This window comes from Lutra lutra, chromosome 2 (assembly GCF_902655055.1).
Source record: "Lutra lutra chromosome 2, mLutLut1.2, whole genome shotgun sequence".
Lineage (NCBI taxonomy): Eukaryota > Metazoa > Chordata > Mammalia > Carnivora > Mustelidae > Lutra > Lutra lutra.
The window spans coordinates 207553825-207574826 of NC_062279.1; the positions used below are offsets into that span (position 1 = coordinate 207553825).

The following is a 21002-nucleotide window of genomic DNA, read 5'->3' on the forward strand; positions in this document are numbered from 1 at the left end:
AACCAGAGGTTTGCTTCTGGCCCTGATCTTGCTACAGAGTGAATACTTCTTTATGAAATACAGGCAGCTTCAACCGAAGAAATCCATTTTTACAGTTTTAAAATTCATCAATCATGTAACTCTTTAATGCCTGCTCTCTGCGAAGCGCCGACCCCTGGGGTACCTGGAGCCCATTAAGAGAGATCCTATAGTTACATCTTTTACTTATCGAACTGAGATACTTAAACAAGTTGATGTGGGGAAACAAATGCAGAAGAAAAATTATTAAATTTCCTTACTATGGGTAGCCCACTGACAAGTCCTTGAAACAGAGTGACATTCCTCTAGGAACTCAGCTGCCTTGATGCTAATACTTTGCCAAGGGCCAAAGGCAATCCTAGCCCGACCCACAGGATCCCGTTAAGTCTACTTTAGCATATAAAAATTCCTTTGGAAACTTCCTTTATCTCCACCCTCCATGAAACATGTTGTCAATCACCCCCAAAGCATATGACCCATTCATAAACATCTAAAGGGTCTCATGACTAAGGCTTTATTAGACAGTAATAAATGATCTTTTATCAACCTTGCTTCCTATGCTCTCCCTAACCCCCTCCCAACTTTGAAAGTATATAATGGGCCACTCCTCACGACCCCGGTGCAGCTCTTTCTACCCTCAGGTCCTGTCCTTGTGCTTTAATAAAACCACCTTTTTGCACCAAAGACGTCTCAAGAACTCTTTCTTGGTCATTGGCTTCAAACCCTAACATCCTTCCTACATCACAAATAACCATAATACCAAGATTAAAATGATGTGATGGTTTGTAAGGAATTCCAGGGAATGAGAAATCACTCTTAGCTAGAGAGATCAGGATTAATAAAGGAGAGAGTATTTATTTATTTTTTTTAAACAATGATGTCATTTATTTAAAATGTTTACTCCAAGAAATAAAAAAAAAAAGACAAATACAGCACTAAACCAGGCACCTTCGACCAAATCACAACCTCTTCAGGTGTTCTCTCCCCTTAGCCCTGAACCCCCTCTTCCAGAGATGCCCTCCAGAGCTGGAAGGCGGGTCAGAGGCCCAAGGGGGTCAGCACAAGGCCACTCTTTCTTTTGGAGTGCAGGACAACCCCCTAATTCCTTGTCAAGAAGGATTCCCCCCCACTTAGGAAGTTCATCTTAAAATTCTAAGCCAAAAGGAGTGATTGTGGTGGAGAACAGGGCCGTCTTCACCTGGAAGTTCCGAGCCTATGCTGCTCTGGTCCCTGGCAAGGAGCCCTCAAATAGGCTGGTGGCGGGTTTCAGACTGGTCCCCCGGAAGATCGGAGCCCTGCCTGCCCCAGGGCAGCTCCCGCAGAGGGGACCCTGGGGCTGCTGTGCGGGTCCAAGGGGCACATGTGCCGAAGCCCTGTTCCAGGAGAGAGACTCATGTCCGGGAAAAAGGGTGGGTGCCCCGCACAGAAGTGAGAGCCCGAGATGGTGGCTCTAAGGGTGATTTGGACAAATTAGGTTAGTTTAGCAGAAGCTTCTCCCCCTGGACTACGGACTGACACAGGACAGCAAAGATGAGCATGAAGTCAGACTAAACCTTAGGAAGACGCAGGCCCGCTCTCCTCGCGCAAGGGCCTTGGGACTGGCGGGGCAGATCCTGTCCTGTCAAACGCCCTGGAAAGGCAGACGCTGTGAGGCGCCATGGGGGATGGGCAGGGAAGAAAGCAACGACGACTCGATCATTTTTGGCATTTTAACATCGAGACAATGACAAGTGGTAACAACAGCAAAGCAAAGAATAAAAAGACCCATATTCAACTCTCCCATTCCCCCCACGTGTCCCACCAAGTCCGAACCCCCTCTCCCCCAGAAGCACCACTGAACTAAATAGATCTATTTTAAAGTACCCAAGCCCATCCTGACCCTCTCGAAACCAAGAGCCCCAGCCAGAGCTGTCGCCTCTCCTGGGTCCAAGTGAGCGGAGGGGTCCGGGAAAGGCACCTCGTAAGTCCCGCAGAGCAGCGCACCGCCGGTGACGAGCTCGGGCAGAGGGCGCGTGGCAGGAAGCGGGGTGGCAGTCACAGATCCGCGCTGACACGCGGGGAAGGGGGACTTTTCAGGAATCCCAACTATTTGGTACCACAGCCAAGCAAGGCGACCAGAGAGCTGGGTTAGCAGAACAGGACCCCGCGTCTCAGAGACTGGGCCCGTTCCAGCAGGATCCGGCGGAGGATAGAGACAGAAGCACAGAGGTGATCAAGGCTGGTACGGAAAGGGCTGATCCTTCCTTGCAAGGACTCCAGAATGCACTTTTTTTTTTTTTTTTTTTTTTTAACTGCTGGCTGATCAATCTCTAATGGCGAGTACTGGCCAGACGGCTCCAGCTCGTCCCGAAAAACCTCAGAGCCGCCCGTGAACTAGACATGCTGTCCCTTCGTCTGCCCACCCAAGTCCCACTGGGTCCACAATCACCCGATTCTCATTTGGACTTTTATAGCTAAAGTATATAAAAAATGGCTAAACACAGACCCCAGAGCCCCCACCAGGGGGGAAATGGCAGATTTCTAATAATGTTGCAGCCAAAAGGTGCTGGGGCTTACAAGCAGCCAAGGAGAGAAACGGCCTCGGCTGGTCTACAGGAAAAAGCGGGAAAGAAAGTGACCCAGATGCTTCCGAAGCAGGCGGGCGTGATTTTTGGATGGAGATCCACCACCAGCACTGTCTCTGTCCAGCCGCTGCTGGCTCCCAGAAGGGACCGACCTTTCTGCATCAACGGGTACTCCTCTCCCAGGGAGCACCCACTCGGATCACATGCTAGTTACGACTGGAAGGGGGTGTTCTGAGAAATGTGTTTAGGAGCAGGAAGAAAAAGAAAAACCACTTGGAGAAAAAAAAAAAAAAAACCTAGGTTGCTCAGAGTTTCTGCCTCTTTTGTAGGAATGGTAAGTCAACTATGAGCAAATATTTTAATTAAACATTAGAAGAAAAAAAAAACACTTTGGAAAGCATACAGAAAAGGTAGTTGACATTGAAATCACTTATAAAACAGAACCTCAGGGAGTCTAACAAAAATGCACCTTCGGTCAACTCTTGCTTTCTTTCAATTCCTCGTTGGACGTCCGGTCCCAGTGCACGTGGAACTGACAGCTGCCGCGGGAGGTGGGGGGCTGAGGGCTCCGGGAGAATCAGAGGGTCCGGGGGTTGTACTCAGGCAGTTTTCTGACCTTCTCTTTCTCGGTCTCGCTTTCATCTCGAGCGATCACCAGGGAGTGTGCGTAGCCCATGGCCACCTGCTCGGTGAAAATGCCGTCCAGCGTCTTCACCTCCTGAGCCGCGGTGGAGGACTTGGGCTTGTGGTCCCCGTAACCCAGCTCCCCAAAGGTGGGCGACGGGCCCCAGCTGATGGTGCTCTCGTTGGCGGCGACGATGATGCTGCTCTTCCCACAAGCCAGGCTCCGGATTCGCCAGCCACAGAGGTCCTGCACGGCCTTTGGGTACATGGTGGATTCGCGGGACGTGTTGGTGGCCCCCCAGAAGGACAGCCCACCCACTTCACTGACAGCGAAGGAGCAGGTGTAGCCAGCGTAGATCTGGGACGCCCCACGCCCGGGGAAGTCGAACAGCTTCACCAGGCGAGGGACCATCTCGTTCTTCTGCTCGGCGTGGCCCTGGCGGCGGTAGCCACCAAAGCCCCAGGAGAAGACACGCTTCTGAGAGTCCAGGACCAGCGTGTGGTTAGCGCCGCAGGCCACATCCTGTACAACCACATTGGGGACTGGCAAAATCTGCCCGTCTTTCGTCTAAGGAGAGAGTATTTAAACTACATCTTGAAAGATGTGTAGCACTTTTAAGATTAATACAGATGAAGGGAAGAAAACTGTAGGAAGAAAAGGCATAACCAGCTTCTATCGGAGGGTGGGGGGTGGTAGAAGGTTGACATCAACTGTTGAGATGAATGGAAGAATAACCATAGTTTTAAAAATAAGCACAACTTTTTGACTACCTTCTTTATCTGTCTCATGGTCCTACTTCTTATCATAGTATTAGGATTGTGTTTTAATCATGCATTTTATTATGCTTTCTCTGGATTACTGTCATCATACTCTTAACAAATAGTATGACTACATATCATCTTCAAGTTGGTATAACAACATTTTGTACAGGAAATGTGCTTGGAGAAATGACAGTGTCCCTGTGCCCCACCCCAGCCCCCATCCAAGGGAAGAGAAGCATAGAATAATGAATGTGCAGAGCACCTAGAGGACACAGAAATTTAATTTCAGTTAAGCACTCAGTGCATGAGAGGAGAGAGTAGAAAGCAAAGCAAAGTTGGATAAAGTCTAATATGTAGAGTACTTCAGGTCAATCCTACCCACCATCTGTTCTTATAAATAAAGTGGGTTTTTTGTTTTTGTTTTCTTTTTTTAAGTAGGCTCCATACCCAACGTGGCACTTGAACTCATGTCCCTGAGATCAAGAATTGGATTCTGTACCAACTGAGCCACCCAGGCTCCCCTAAATAATGCTGTGCTTTGGAAGAATGCTCAGGTTGTTACAGCTAAGACGAGTTAGAAGGGAGAGACACTGAAGAGCCAAGAGCCCTTAAAACTGTTCTCAAAATAGATAAAATTTAGTTTCATTCTTCTGCATGTGGCTGTCCAATTTTCCCAACACCATTTGTTGAAGAGGCTGTCTTTTGTCCACTGGACATTCTTTCCTGCTCTGTCGAAGATGAGTTGACCATAGAGTTGAGGGTTCATTTCTGGCTTCTTTATTCTGCTCCATTGATCTATGTGTTTGTTTTTGTGCCAGTGCCATACTGTCTTGATGATGACAGCTTTGTAGTAGAACTTGAAGTCTGGAATTATGATGCCACCAACTTTGGCTTTCTCAAAAAGTTGGAAATAGAGCTACCCCTATGACCCAGCAATCGCACTACTGGGTATTTACCCCAAAGATATAAATGTAGTGATCCAAAGGGGCACGTACACTCGAATATTTATAACAGCAATGTCCATAATAGCCAAACTATGGAAAGAACCTAGATATCCATCAATAGATGAATGGATAAAGAAGATGTGGTATTTTTATACAATAGAATACTATGCAGCCTTCAAAAGAAATGAAATCTTGCCATTTGAGATGACATTAATGGAAGTAGAAGGTATTAGGCGGAGTGAAATAAGTCAATCAGAGAAAGACAATTATCATACAATCTCCCTGATATGAGGAATTTGAGAGGCAGAGTGGGGGGCTTGAGGGGTAGGGAAGGAAAAAGTGAAAGAAGATGGGATCGGGAGGGAGAAAAATCATCTTAATCTCACAAAACAAACAGGGTTGCCAGGGGGAGGGGGTGGTTGGGTGATGGCCACTGGGGAGGGTATGTGCTATGGTGAGCGCTGTGAAGTGTGTAAGACTGATGATTCACAAGCCCGTACCCCTAGGGCAAATAATACATTATATGTTTAAAAAATAATTAATAATAAAAAATAGATAAAATTTAGTATTATTTTATTGCTTTCTACCTTGTCTTCAGTGAAAGACTACAGCCTAGATTCATTCAAAACTGTGAATTTAACAGTAAAATCAGAAGACTAACACTCTGGGCGTCTGGGTGGCTCAGTGGGTTAAAGCCTCTGCCTTCTGCTCAGGTCATGACCTCAGGGTCCTGGGATCGAGCCCCCATCGGGCTCCCTGCCCTCCCCTCTGCCTGCCTCTCTGCCTACTTGTGATATCTCTCTGTCAAATAAATAAATAAAATCTTTAAAAAAAAAAAAAGAAGAAGAAGAAGAAGACTAACACTCTTAGTGGAAAGATAAGAGAATTTCTGTGCCTCAGAGAAATGTATGTCGTCTAGAGATAAGATGTGCCTGGAAAAACGTTGGGAGCCTGAGCAGCTGTGGATGGGACCACGCAGAGGAAAGAAAATGTGTTTTGGAGTAGGGTCCCAGGATGCCTTGGCGGTAAACAGTAAGCCTGCCATTCCTAAACCAGTCTTGAATTCAATCCGTGAGGCTCATCCCAAGAAAGAGGTAAATTTGGTTATAGTAACAGATACCAATGTAAACCAGGTAGAGACAAAAGGAAATACTATTAAGCTATAAAATGTGGCACCCATGAATGGGACTAGTCTTACCGGAAGGTCCAGGTCCCAATTTCAGATTCTCGGGCAAGAAGATTTTGCTGTACTGATTTAGTTTGGAGCAGGTGTCCACCGCGGACCACAGCTCAAGTTCAGAGGCATGAACATGTAACCAACCATGAACACGTCACACGGCTGACAGGGCCCCATGCCAGGGGGGGCGCTAAGAAGATACTTCAAAAGGTGTCCTCCACAAAAAACAGAACGTCTCTTTTGTAGAGAGAGTCATGAAGGAAACATGATTCCCTTTGCAGAAATTCTGCTTTCAGCCACGTTCTTTGGAATACCTCAGTTCCACCAAGTGCAAAATCTATACTGTATATACCAACCTATCCTATCTCCTCTCACATCACACAAAGGAAAGGCTGAAAATGGCTTTTACAAATTAATTTTTGAACAATTATAGTCAACATTTTGATTGATAATCCAACCAACTACAGAAGAGAAATAAAATGCAGAGCATGGTTAAACCAACAAGCTTCTGTTTTTGAAACTCTGACCTTGACAAATTTGCATTTTAAAGGTGTTCATTAATGATTTCCTTTCTGTGCAACAAATACTGAATATAAACCAAGGGAGCGGGGTATGCACAGACATCAATATGTAAAAGATATTGCTGATAAATTCATTGCACCTTGAGGTGATTAGTTTAAAACTCAATGAATTTCTAGTCTTTGAATTAATGCCATTTTTGTTCATACATGATACAGTACAAGAAGAATCATGTGGCAGTCAAAAAAATCAGCTAACACAGCTGATATCTTCACCACTCATCATACTCTTGACACTTCTAACAAAACGGTTTTCCCCCCTGAATTGACAGTCCAAACAGAGGGACTTCACATAGAATTTTAAACTGCATTCGTGTTAGATGCTATCACAACACAATACCAAACTCATGAGATCAAACAAATAATTTCTCTTTTCCCTGATGCAGACTTAAGAAGTGTATCATCCCTTTTAACTAGTCATTTTTCTTACAAGAGTATCTTGTAGGAGGTAAAGTGCATCGACATTCTTCATACATTACTATATGCTGGAATTTAAGCTGAAAGCTGGTTCCACAGGGGAAAATGAGGGAAAAAATAGTGTTTTTAAGTGTCCTGTGCAGACTAAAAATGTATATGTGAATATGAAATAAATTTTTGAAGAAATATGACAAAATATTTGCAATCACCGCTTTGCTAAAAGCTATGGGCTATTCCATTTCCAGTATGCGAGGGGATGAACCCTGTGATTGCATCTGTATTACTGTCTCTTTCCTTAGTCAGACTTCCACTAGCAAAACAGATGCTGAATATTCTTGATCTTAATGCTTCCGGGAAGTTTTGGATTTTGATGGGGGGAGGGGAGGTAATGTCTCCTTCCCTCTCTGTCCTCCTCTCATCCCGGTGTTGCTGACTTAGTGGTCCCATACTTACACACTTATGTCTCTGAAACATCTGTCTGCAGGCACACACAGGTAGATTAGTTACTCCCCGTGTATTAGCCTTCAGACCTGCCTCAGACAGAGAAGGTCTTCCTTTCTTTTTACCCGTGCCTTTAAGTTTCGCATCCTCTTGGGATGAAACATTCATTTCTTTCAACCTTCCTTCTCTGTCAGGCTTGGCATTTGTAGCTTTACTACAAATTACACAATCTGACCCTCACAATCATTTTCTGGAAAAGATCATCTTTCCTGAACGATAAAACGGAGGCACCAAAATCTAGGCTTAGCTATTGTACATCACAGAGTGGAGACTTCGGTTCCAGTCTTTTTTTTTTTTTCCTTTTAAGATTTTATTTATTTATTTGAGAGAGAGAGAGCACAAGTGGCGGTGGGGGGGGGGGTAGTGACAGAGGGAGAGGGAGAAGCAGGCTCCCCACTGAGCAGGGAGCCCGATGCAGAGATGGATCCCAGGACCCCGGGATCATGACCTGAGCTGACACAGGTGCCCAACTGACTGAGCCACACCAGGAGCCCAGGTTCAGGACGTTTGATGGACACCACATGCAGTTTGCTTTCCACTGTGCCTTGGCCCTTGCTCTGCAGGGTCTCCCCACTGAAGGGCACAACTTCTACAGGTGGCTCTCTCTGCACAGGTCTCTGCTTCTAGAATCTTCTCCTTCCTGACCTAGTCATTCCCCATCCTTTATAAATTATCTCTCCTTTGGATTATCCAGTTTGAATGATTTCTGTTTCCTCCTGGGAACCTGATTGGTATCGAATAACCCTAAGCAGCATTCTCCAGCTCTCCACTGACCTCTGCCCCACTTCCCACTCCCACCGCGCACCAACGTGGCTGCTCTTGCCCTTGCTTCCTGCCATCCTTGCTCTAGACAAACAAGCTCTTCCAGCTTTCCTTCTAGAAGAAAATAATCTGATTGTTTAAATTCACACTAATATTTGGATCACTAACAAATATGTAATGCATTACCATTCTACTCCATCTCCAAATTGGCCAAATCTATTTGCATATCTGCCTTAATCTGAAAGAGTAAACATGTAATGTCAGCAGGCCAGGCATCTGCTACAGGTAGCTTAGGGTCAGGTGTTTTTGACAGTGTAAGCTCAAAGATCTGTGGTTAAGGGGAGGGATCATTGACTAGGGCTGAATTGCAAAACTACTTTCATGGCATCTAAAGTTCCACTCTCTTCCTATTTTGAATCTGATTAGTAATAAAAAGCATCTAATAGATATTGATAGGTAATGATCAATATTAAAGAAGAGTAAAGGAATATGTTTAGGGGGAAAGTCCCAGAAGAGCCTTCTCTATAGGATGCTTATATATGATCTCCAACTCCAAGCACGTGGGCACTTTGCTTAATTAAAAAAATCGATGAGATAATACAGTCAAATCATTTTCTAGGAACATATTCTTTGTCATTCTATGTAATTACTTATTCTTTTCCTATTTAATATGGAGCAAAAAGTCTTATGTACATTTCAACTAAATAAAATATAAACATAAAAAATAGCCATTTAAAAATTTCCTATGGACTTTTTTTAAATAGACACAATAGGGAGACTTGGAGATTGGATTGTCTGTACATTATCAAATAATAACCCAAATAAAAATATGCTTCCAGACATGTACAGATGGCTGTTTTATAATCACTGAAACTTAAGAAATGATGAAATATGGTTGGCCTTTAGGTTTCCTGGATGAAGTCTAATACAGGATGATTTAGCATCTGAAGATCCAGAGGATGTATAACAAGTGTTATCACCAAAATAATATTGGATAAAGTCTTCAGCCGAGCAGAAGTAAGAAAGCAGCCTGGGGCCTTAGGAACCTTCTGTCTGGCCTGTGGCATTGTTATCTGCCACAGTATCTAGTCTGTACAGAAACCTTATTTTAATTTCACTTGGGATCCATATGTTTCTGCCGACCTTTCCTTGCAAAGATGACTTTTTTCCCACATTTTGCTATTTTCTGCTTTCTAAGCATGTGGGTATTTTTTAAAATTCTTTTGGTTTTGTTGAAGTGACATTTCACTAGCTAAGACAAACAAAGCTTCCAACATAAGGGTGGTGATTAAAAGAGTTAGATAGTATCTTAAATACACATGCATTACAAAGAATATCCCAGACTGCATTCTACACTCTGACACCAGCACCTAAGCTTCTAATGCCATATTTGTTTAATCCAATAGATTAATCATCTTTAGCTCCATTCTTACCAAAATGAACTCAAGTTCATTCTAGTTAATTGTTGGGCTTTCTTTTAATGGACTTAGAAGACTATGAGAAAACCATATGGATATATTACTCATTTTCAATCCCTGCAGAACTGAGTTTTCCAACTGTCATTTAAAATATATAATACTCATCAAGAAGGCATGCCTGGAATGTGACTCGATGTAAGGGAAGGCTGTACCCCAACCAACTGCACCGACAGAGCTGAAGAATAAATGTCACCAGATGGCCTGCGTGGAGTCAGGGAACACAGTTCTGTCGGTGTACTTTCCGCACCACCCAGAGATGAAGGTGACTCGGCCAGCTGACATGGATATTCTGGTTACTTGGCAAATATACCCTTAGGGTGTGTTGGGGGACATCACGTGTCATAATCTGACGGTATCAGCCATTTAAAACATCCCTTATCTGCTCCGATTGCATTTCTATCAACTCATTTGCATTTCCATGGAAATGTGTTGTGGTTTTTTTTTTAAACCAGAGAGAGAATGTACTAACCAGGTGATACCAGTATTTTAGTTCATTTGGCGACTGTACTTCTCACTGAAAATTAATAAACACATTGTCACTCTGAGTTATAAAAACAGGGAGCTGCAACAAAATTATTACCTCTATCCTGCTTCCACAGCTATGCTAATATCTGGGCAACTTATACAGTTTCCTTTTCTTTTTACCACTCTTCCGCATGTCTTACCCCCTAATAAATCCAACCGTGACTTGCTATCCTACCTCTTTTACAGGACAGTTACGAAAATGAAGCAAAAAGACATAAGTGAAAGCACTTTTATGAAATACAGCAACTATGTACTTTGTAATTGAAAATAGTGCTATCCACGTTGTAAGGACTCTGTAAATACTCTGGATTTGCTTATATGACCCCTTGTTCCACAAAAGGGTTACAGTGGGACAGCAAAAGATTATTTAGAGAATTTCTCTCTCATCTTTCTTCCTAGAATTGATACTCTCTCTTTTAACCTTGTTCCACCCTCACTCACCTCCCCTTCTTTTTACACACTTGTGTGTGTGTGTTTACTCAGAGCCAAATATTTTTTCCTTTCCTTACTCAGAGGTTACTTTTTCTTCCCATCACTCACAAAGTATTGTCATAACAGTATTAGTTAAGCTTTATTGTGTACTACACTAAGTATTTAAATATACTATCTCATTTAATATTCAAAACAACCCTAAAATGTAGGTGTTACTTATTGACTGCTTACTTCCTGCTTATTCCTGTTTTTCCATTTACCAAGGAGAGAACTAAAGTTCAGAAAATGTGAACAACATGACCAAGGTCACAGAGATCATAGGCAGAGAAGCTAAAACTTGAATCGAGATATTTGACTACATGGTGTTCTACTGATTGTCTATATATATGTGTGTGTATATATATATATATATATATATATATATATATATATTTTTTTTTTTTTTTAAGAGGAAAACATTTCTCTTTTACCTACCTAACTCCCAGTTCCTGATGGAAGGAAGAAAATTGATAAATCCATTTCAAATATGTCAGCACTGTTTTCTGGTATTATTGCTATATTTTCAATAACATGCTTATTGTGATATATCCTGATTTTTCACTAACGACTACATGCTGTAAAAGATGGGATTTAACTCCCTATACCACTGCCTCACATGCAAATATTTCCTTTCTCCATTTTCCATTCCATAAAGCTGCATTCCTAACAATATCTGTAGGGTTTTTCTCATGAGCTATGTTTTTCCACAGAAAAATCCTACAGTCTCTTGACTAAGGACTATAAATTGAGCTTTCAATATTCTGGGCATTAGGAACCCCATGGAAAAGGTTTCTGAGGTCTCATTTTTGAGAATATAGACGTTCACGTTTTCCCCATTTTTGTTATGGTATCTTCCCAGCATATCCACATTTAACTGTACCCTGTATCTCCGAAAGCGAAACATGCCTGGATTCAACCTGTTAACCTTCAGGCTTCTGCTTGGAAAAAGCGGGAATAAACAGGCACCGGCAGCTCCTCCCTAGAATACTGTCAACCCACGTCCTGCTTTCAGCTCTGCCCTGCATTCCCACCTTCGGAAGCACCTGGTGGTTTCAATTTGGGAGCCTTTCCAGGGTTCAGCAGTTTTAATTAGTTTATTGGTAGGCTTAGGTTTCAGCTTTCCTAGATCTGCTAAGTCAGTTACCATTCATCCATCTGCTTGGCAGCTTCAAAAATTATCTGTTGTTCCAAAAATGTACCGGAATGTTAAGTGACTGATTGAGAGGTGAAGTCTTATACTCCGAATTAGCAAGCCAGATCAACCAATGAGAACACACTTGCCCACAGTGTTCCCAGGATCCTGGCCCTCTCCAGAGCTATTTAGGGAAAAGGGATGTTGATTGAGAGAGGAAATTACAGATTATCCATTCCACTTAACTCAACAGTTGAATAACCTTGTGTGAAAATTACTTCTGAGATCTAAGATCTGTCACTACTATTTCACATAGAATTTTAGCTCCTCTACTTGCATAGAAGGTCTCCTTGGAGACCGTATCTGCTTCTCGACAGTGGATGCCCAGTGCTAAGCGTGCTGCCTGACCTACAATGGCTGCTCAGTCGATGTTTGCTGAACGGATGAACACGAAGGCCTACACCCCAGGTAGAGGTTTAGTTCAGTACAGCAGGAATCGATTATGATTCGTGATCATAGGGAAGAGCAGTGAAATCCTCCTGAGAAACTCCCTCGTACTTCCTCGCCCACAAGTGCTGCAAGGGTATGAATCTTTTTATTTTTTTTTCCCAGTGCAAAAGCTTCTTTATTATAGCACCGGGACAGGACCCATGGGCAGAAAGAGCCGCCCTGGGATTGTGAAGAGTGACTGACTATTAATTTCTCAGTTCATGGGGGTTAGGGATTACATAAGTTTCTAAGGAATTGTGCCAGTTGAAAGCAAGAGCTCCAAAATGTAGGAGGGCTAGCTATTGCCAAGATAAGGTTGTTTTTAGTCTTTAATGAAATATCAACATTAAGGTAGCCACGAGTTCCTCGAGGAAGATCACGCTCTGCATGTCTCGGGAATTTATCAGTGGACGCAAGTTGGAAGGACACTGAATGTTAGCAGCATTTCTTCTGTCTTTGTTCTCATCCTTTTCCCCATAAACAATTTTGACCCTTAAATTTTTAAGGTTGCTGAGGGTGGAAGTTCTCATCTTCTATAAGTGCTTCCTGCAGGATAGGGGTAAGATGTCTCTACCTATGGGTCAGCATTGGTCAGCTGGGGCTGTAGGAGTTATGGAAGGCAAAGGCTGCTGAGTCCAAGGTAGACAACATACATGACTCTCCCTGAGTCGAAGGGATCATCTTCTGGCTTGAAATTATGGCAATCAAGGAGTCTCGGGACCAGGTGGACAGACATAGGAGTAGACAACAAAATAATATTAATATTATTATGAGAATATGAATCCTTTTAAAGATAGTCTACCTATAGTCTACTTTGGATAGACACTGGAAATTTAAGAGGAGAATATATATATATATATATATATATATATAAAATTTATATGTGCTTCAGGGACACCTGGGTGGCTCAGTCAGTTAAGCATCCAACTCTTGATTGCAGCTCAAGTCATGATCTCAGGGTCCTGAGATGGAGCCCCATGTCAGGCTCTGTGCTGGGATGAGCCTGTTTAAGATCCTCCCTCTCCCTCTCCTTTTGCCCCTCCCACTGCTTGCACACATGCACATGCGTCCACATGCTCTCTCTGTCTTTCTCTCTCTCTCTCAAAATAAATGAACCTTTTTAAAAAATATATATACGTCTCACATTTGAACCTCCTCTTCAAACTTAGATGTTCAAGAAGTTAGTATCATTCCCTTAGTTCTAGCTACTAAATTTCTACTGGAGTAGAATGTCCCTCAAGTAAGTAAGTAAGTCCCCACTCCCTTTTTTCCAGGGTGCATCTACAATCAGAGGGCCTTCTTCAGTACCAAGACGTGTATATATGTGGAAGGAGTAGAGAAAGGACAGGTAAATCTGGTTCTCAGCATTGCCTGTCTGCGCGGCATGTGCCGACCAGTCCAGTCCGAGAAGACGGAAGGGGAGAGGATGAGCTTAGGAGAATGGACAGTAGGAATGGAAAATGCCAAGAAAAGCCTGATTAATATCTCAAATATATTACCCCACCTTTTCCAATTGGAATCCCATGGGGTTGATCTACTTCAATTTTAATTTTCTCACATTTTTGCCCAAACTTCTTCCTTGTCTTCTCTGTCTTTCCAGGAGTGTTCTGTAACCCTTCCCATATTTCCCAGGAGGGTATTTTGCCTGGCCCAGGCTGTTTGTTTCTGTCTCACAGTTGTCCTGCTGCCAGCAGGGTGGGATGACCAGCCTGAGCCAAGCTATCTGGATAATGTCACTCCTGGCAGGAAGAGAAATTTGCAACAGTAACACACATTGCGCCTTCCTCACATTACGGACACTCCCAGGAATCATGTGGGGCCCACTTGCACAAAATTGGCTCTCCACTTCATTCATGGCAGCCAAGACCCATAAACTAAATCTGGTTTCCAGCAACAGCAGTGGTAACATCAATATCAAAACTAGTTTGGTCCATTTCACAAATGTAAAATTTTTAAAATTTGCTTTGACAAATCCTCCTATGAGCAGTGTTTCTGGAGAACACCTCCAACCATATTTTTACTCAAAACATGTCTTTTTATAAATCATAACAATAATAACAACTGACATATAGCGAATCTTTTTCTGAGCTTAGGCTAAATGTTTTATATAAACTTTCTCATTAAATCCCCATCACAATCTCATCTCCGTTTTACAGATAAAGAAATAGGACTATGGAGAACAGCTACATTATTTGCCTAAAGTCACACAACTTATAAATACCGAGTCCAGAACGAACCGAGAATTGTGCCAGAATTTGAATTCTAAACCCTATCATATTTGGCCAAACAAATTGGCATACAAATAAAGAAATCACTAACTTAAACGATATTATCAAAAAATTAGATGTCATTAGGAAAAAGAGAAATTCAAATAATATTAGCTTTTCTAAGTGAAAACAATACTTATTTCTCAATTGAAATATGAGTACAGATATATAATTAACATCAAAATATAGCATGAAGAAAACAAGAGTGAATGGGTGCTTTTTTTTTTTTTTTAACTTTGGAAACACACTCATAACTACCACAGTGATGAAACCACCAACTGGGTGGCCAAACACAAAGCAAAACAAATAAATCAAAAAACTATCCCATTCCGTTTCTGCCTCTATTCCTTTTTATAATTTTCTCCTCCTGGTACTTGGATATGAAATAGTAAGGAAATATATGTTTATTTATCCTCTTGTTATAAAAAGACAACCTGAGAGAGATGAAGCATCACTAAGCCAGGAATCAGAAACTACATTCAGTGCAAGCTCGACTGCCAACTAGCCATGAGAGACTAGTAGACACGACGCTTGAGTGTTGTCCTAAAGAGACGTGCAAAAGAGGAGGGCCAGACTGGATGCGCTGTGGGCTCTTTCCAGCCTGGACATTTTTTTATGTCAATCATGTAGCTCAAATTACAAACATTTTTTTTTTTTTTTTCTGAACCGGCAGGCCCAGAGGGTGCTCTTGAAGAAGAAAAATATAATAGGAAATTAAAAATAAGTAAGGATCTACCATTAGAGATCAAGCCCAAAGTTGCATATTTCTAAAAAGTAGGTAATCTTATTTTCTCAACTATTATACAAATGCAGCTGAAAGGACCCAATAATAGTATTTTTATACCATATGGGGACTTCTGTCTTTAATAGTACACCACTTCCCTTTGTCTTACTGCCACTTGTTCTGTTCTCATCTTAAATGTAGTTTACCCTAAGAAATTTTTCCTGACTCTGTCTGGAGAAAAATAAATCCAGCCTTAGCATTCTGTGAATTTCCTAATAGAGACTTTTTATAATTTATTATAATTGATTATGAACTGACTTTTCTTCTGACAATATCATAAGCTCTGAGGGTTTGTCTCTTTTTCTCAGTAGCACCTACGACAGTTGCTGGCACATGGTAGTTGCTCAATAAATATGTACTAACATTTTCTCCAGTCCAATTTCCTCACTTACAGATGAGAAACTGCAGCTCCAGGACAGAAACACTAAATTCCTGGCAAAGAGCTCTTTTCACCACATAACGCTGTCTCTCAAACTCTGAAGTACGTATTACATATTTTCAGACTAACTTTAAGTAGAGACAGGGATGATAATAACTATATTATAAAATGCAAATATGCTAAGACATATGTGGAGTTAAAAAAAGTCTTGCCCTAGATAAATGCAAGCAGAAAAAATATAAAATTGCCAGCTGATTGTGAGCTATAGATAGTATCAAAGAAGTTGCTGACTTTTCCTCAGCTTGTAAATCAAATCACAAACCAAGACCAGTTAAAGACATAACATAGGTATTTATTCCCAGGACCCGGCCAAAAGGAAAAAAAAAAAAAAAAAAAAAGAGGTAAAATCTAGAGTTCTCAGACTTATAAAGAAAGATAAAGTTTGAAATTTTTTTCTCTCAGTATGGAGTCTAATGTGGGGCCCAAACTCACTACTCTGAGATCCAGACCTGAGCTGAAATCAGCAGTCAGATGCCAAACTCAGTGAGCCACCCAGGTGCCCCAAAGTTTGAAACTTCAATGTTTCATTACTAGATGGACAAGAATGGTTTGTAAAGATACAGATACGGCACCACCACCACCATAGGTATGCAAGGGTTTTTAGGGTTTTAAAAATATCCATAGGTACACATGTGCATCAGACAAAAACAGTCTGGATAAACCCTAAAATTTTAAATGATTGAATGGGCTGTCAGTACAGGACAGCTGTGGACCAAACTCTGGACACATGACTTTATTCCTAAATTGGACTCTCATGGGATGATTCTGAGGACCTAACACTCCCAGAGTTGTCTGCAGGCAAAATGAAAGCCCCCAGTGGCTACTGACATGGAGCCTTTCACCCCTTCATGTGGAAAAGCGAAGGGAGAAGTCTGGCATCAGGAGTGGGAGGGGTAAGACGGATACCAGGAGAAGAGACTGAAAGAAAGCAAAACTAGATCCTCAGCACAATGCCTTCACACAGCCCACTTCTCAGCCTTTACTTAACTTTTATTTTTTGGTGCTACAACAGTTACCTGGGGTTATGAAGAAATAGAACGAAGACAAAAAGCAATACGCTAATGGGATGTCTGGGGGCTCAGTCGGTTGAGCACCCGACTCCTGATTTGGGCTCAGGTCCTGGTATCAGGGTCCTGAGATAAGAGCCCCACGATGGGCTCCAACCTGAGCCTGCTTAAGACTCTCCATCCCTCTCTGCCCCTCCCCCCATCCCGCCAGGGGCACACTCTCTTTCTCAAAAACAAAAAACAAACAAACAAATAAAAAAAACACTAAGGATGGAAGATTAAGAAGGGGAAAAAGCCTTTTTAATATTATTTGAAGAGACTCTTGCGATTCAATATGGTATAATATAACAGAAGAATTTATTGACAATAAATGATTTATACTCTGGAATCAAACTATGTAAAGCTCACAAAAAGTTAAAAATAAGCCCCTTACACACACACCCCACTGATTCAATTTACACATAACTAGTTGTACAACTGAAAACTGACAATACTTCATAATTTGCATATTAACGTAAATGGGGGGGGGATGATTAAGGGACATTTCCTGCCTGTTTCTAGTTAGAATCTTTTCTCTTTTCTTGGTTCCAAATTGTTGAAAAGCAGCTTCTTTCTAATGCTTTTGGAAGGAAAAATGAACATACCATTCCCCATTGTAAATCCTCCAAGCATTTGGTTATGAAAATGTATCCTACATCACCAGCAAATGTAAACATCCTTGGGATATGTTCACCAAAGTCTGCACCAAAGGCGAAGGGCTCATATTAACATAGAACAAATAGGCCTACCACATTGGAGAGTACATACAAATACTTAGAATATTATCAAATATTTTATTTGTTGCAGTTTAGATTTTTTTAAAAGATTTTATTTATTTATTTGACAGACAGAGATCACAAGTAGGCAGAGAGGCAGACAGAGAGAGAGAGGAGGAAACAGGCTCCCCGCTGAGCAGAGAGCCTGATGCGGCCTCGATCCCAGGACCCCGGGACCATGACCTGAGCCAAAGGCAGAGGCTTTAACCCACTGAGCCACCCGGGTGCCTCCCTGCAGTTTAGATTTTATTAATAAAACCTACAATAATGCAATTAGAAGGCTTATGTACTTTGGAAAGCAAAACAATGCTTGAAAAATAGACAAGATGGTAGTTTTTTTCAATTGAATTTTTTTTAAATATAAAATACGTATAAAAATACATATAGTTTCAAAAATGTAAAACGGAAACCAGGAAAGACAAAAGAGACCCTTTAGATCATTTTAAGGAAGAGGAATCTGTCAGAACTGAGTGGCAGAAGGAGAAGGAACTCTTTGACTAGTACTTCGGTAGGAGGCTTTTCAAACTTTTAATAACAATGGGGGGGGGGGCGATCAGTTGACCGAGGCCAGCTATCCCAATTCACTTAATCTGGCTTTGAGTTCTTCACCAACCTCAAACCCCTAATGGACTCTCCCTCCAACTTCTCTCGTGCTGCTCCTCCTTTGCACTCTCCACAGGTGGGCTGCGTCTAACTTTTCTTTTTGCGTATTTCCAGAAAATGTGCCCAAGGAAATGTCCTGCTCCCATCTCAGCGTCATTTTCTAAAACTCTCAGGTTCCACGATTTTCCTCCCGAAGACTCTTGAAGAAAGAGAAATCCTCAGAATAACAAGTGATCACTCCTTCACCAGGAGTAGGGATGGGAAGAAATAATAACCCAAGGGAGAAAAAGTGATAAAAAACAACTGCTTATAGTGGCGTTTGGAGAAAATTATGTAAATATTTATGCAAAGACAGCTTTGCAGAACACATCGAGATGCATCAGAACCGCCCGTGCCAGTGCGCACAGGCAGCCTCACAGTTGGATCAACAGCCTGAAAAGCAGATGTGCCAATTTCCTGTATTTGATTATGATGATTCCTAATTATGCCAAAGCTGTGGCAATGTCCTTCCCTAGAATGACTCTTAATTTTGTTTTGCTAAGCCACACACACAACCTGTTTTGGACATGTAATTCATTGTCACGTTAAGTCTATGAAACACTCATTTGCTTGCCTAATAGTTCCGAGGACAATGGCTCACGTGGATACTGTTTTCTTTTGTAATTTGCCATTTGCGAGCATGCAGGGGAAAAAGAAAGAAAACATGCAGAGTGATAGAGCCATGCTGTTTACCATCAGGGTCTTTTCCACCATGGTCTACAAATGAGAATACCATTATATGGTTGTTCTTAAAAGGGCAATTTTCTTGCTTTTCTTGTGTTTACACTTACAATGTCATTGTCAACAAAAAAAAAAACTCAGCACCTTTCAGATTAAGCGTGGACTATAAGCCACAGCAAACTGAGAACACTGTATCAGAGGTCAAAATTAACAAGTAGCTTGACCATTGAGGTGCTTTGACCCAACTGTATGGTAGTTGGAGGGAGAAAAGCAAAATATGACTGATTCAGTAGTAATAGAACCCTCCACATGATCCTCGAACTTGTCTGACGCACACACTTGCTAACCTGACTTTAATATTCTTTTGCACTTCAAACCCCACTACTGATATTGATTTCTGCTTTGTAATTTAAAATGTGCTTTTCACTTATAGTTCTTGATTTGTACTGCACAAGAATCCTATGAGGTCAGTATTTTTATTAACCTTATTTATATATGTAGAAATAAGTACAGAGAAGTTAAATTCCATGTTCAAAGAAAGCAATAAAATCTGGACTCCAACTTCAACTTGTACACAGATCAATAACTTTTTATTAAGCATCTGTTTATTAACTCAGTTGGATGCTTATAAAAAAATAGTGACAGATTAACAAATTGTTTTGTTTTATTTTTAAAGATTTTGTTTATTTATTTGACAGAGAGAGAGAGTTCGAGAGCGCACAAGCAGGGGCAGCTGCAGAGGGAGAGGGAGAAGCAGACTCCCGGCAGAGCAGGGACCCCAGTGTGCTGGATCCCAGGATCCCAGGATCCTGAGTCAAAGGCAGACACTTAACTGACTGAGCCACTCAGGCGCCCCAACTTTTAATAAATCGTAAATATGTTTCTCTCCCTCCAGGACTCTGGTGGCTTCCTGCTTCTCTCTGTAGGAGGAACCAACACCAGCTCCCCCACCTCAGGCTCTGAATCTTTCTAACTTCGGCTCCAATCTTTCTCTCTAATGGTGCTCCTTTACAGACCTGATCCAGATTCACTCACCATGGCGGAACTTGAGACGTGATTGTGATTTGCACTACAATGAAGCTTGATGAAGGGAGACCTTTCGTTTTCTTCATGCTTCATCTCCAGCAGAAACTTGAGTGATGCCTGGAATGCTGCAGGCCTCAGTAAGCACCTGTTAAATGAGGACAGTTGTCGTCTATGCTTACACTCATTAAAAAAAAAAAAAAAAAAAAACTATCTGACAGTCTTAATCTGGATTTCCTAAAACAGAACATCTGACAAGGACTCAGACTGAGGTAGTTTATATGGAAAGTAACTTCTGGAAGCAGGAATGAGGGAAGAGTGGGCGACTTGGGGAGGAGCAAAGCCAGTATAAAGCTCTATAACCAAGTTCACGGTCTAGTCGACAGGGGCTCAGATCCCCCCGCCCCCAGAAGCTCTTGCCAACGTACAGAACACTCACAGAGCTGTCCGCTCAGGACACAGGACTGGTGGACTCTGGACAGAGAGCCATCCAGAGGGTATTAATATGCTCACACTTCCAAGAAGCACAGTCGGTTCCTGTAGCCTTGGAGAAGTCCCTGAAGAAGAAAATAGAAATACACAGTATAGTAAACGCTATCAACAGGCGATGCGTCCGAGCCCATGCAAACACAGCACATATGTAGCAGCTGCTAATATGAGATGCAGCAAAGAGACGGGTAAGAAAGGACCAAAGTACCTGCTATTAGCATTATTTATTATTCTAGCTACTAAAATTAGACGAATTTCTGGAATTCTGAAAACACTGGAATTCCAGAATACTATTTTGAAGGCATGCAATCAATATGGCTTTTTATAAAGGATTGGGAATGTGTGACATTTTGATACTATAGGAACGAGGAAGCAAGTGTTTGTCAAGCTGAATCTGTAGACTTAACTCCTCA

General features: G+C 41.9%; 1 protein-coding gene across 1 annotated transcript; it reads right to left on the reverse strand.

The window, feature by feature from the left end:
- Positions 1 to 1713: 1713 nt before the first annotated feature.
- Positions 1714 to 6266, reverse strand: LOC125094202 (protein RCC2-like). Its single transcript, XM_047719870.1, has 2 exons — positions 6234 to 6266; positions 1714 to 3774 (listed from the first exon to the last, which is right to left on the reverse strand). The coding sequence occupies exons 1-2, from the start codon at positions 6264 to 6266 to the stop codon at positions 3160 to 3162; spliced, it is 648 nt and encodes a 215-aa protein (XP_047575826.1). The 3' UTR covers positions 1714 to 3159.
- Between the last annotated feature and the right edge of the window lie 14736 nt (positions 6267 to 21002).

Coding starts and splice junctions, on each gene's coding strand:
- LOC125094202 (XM_047719870.1), bottom strand. CDS start 6,266: ATGGGGCCCTGTCAGCCGTGTGACGTGTTCATG. Junction 3,775..6,233: donor AGCCGTGTGACGTGTTCATG/GTTGGTTACATG, acceptor CTCTCTCCTTAG/ACGAAAGACGGGCAGATTTT.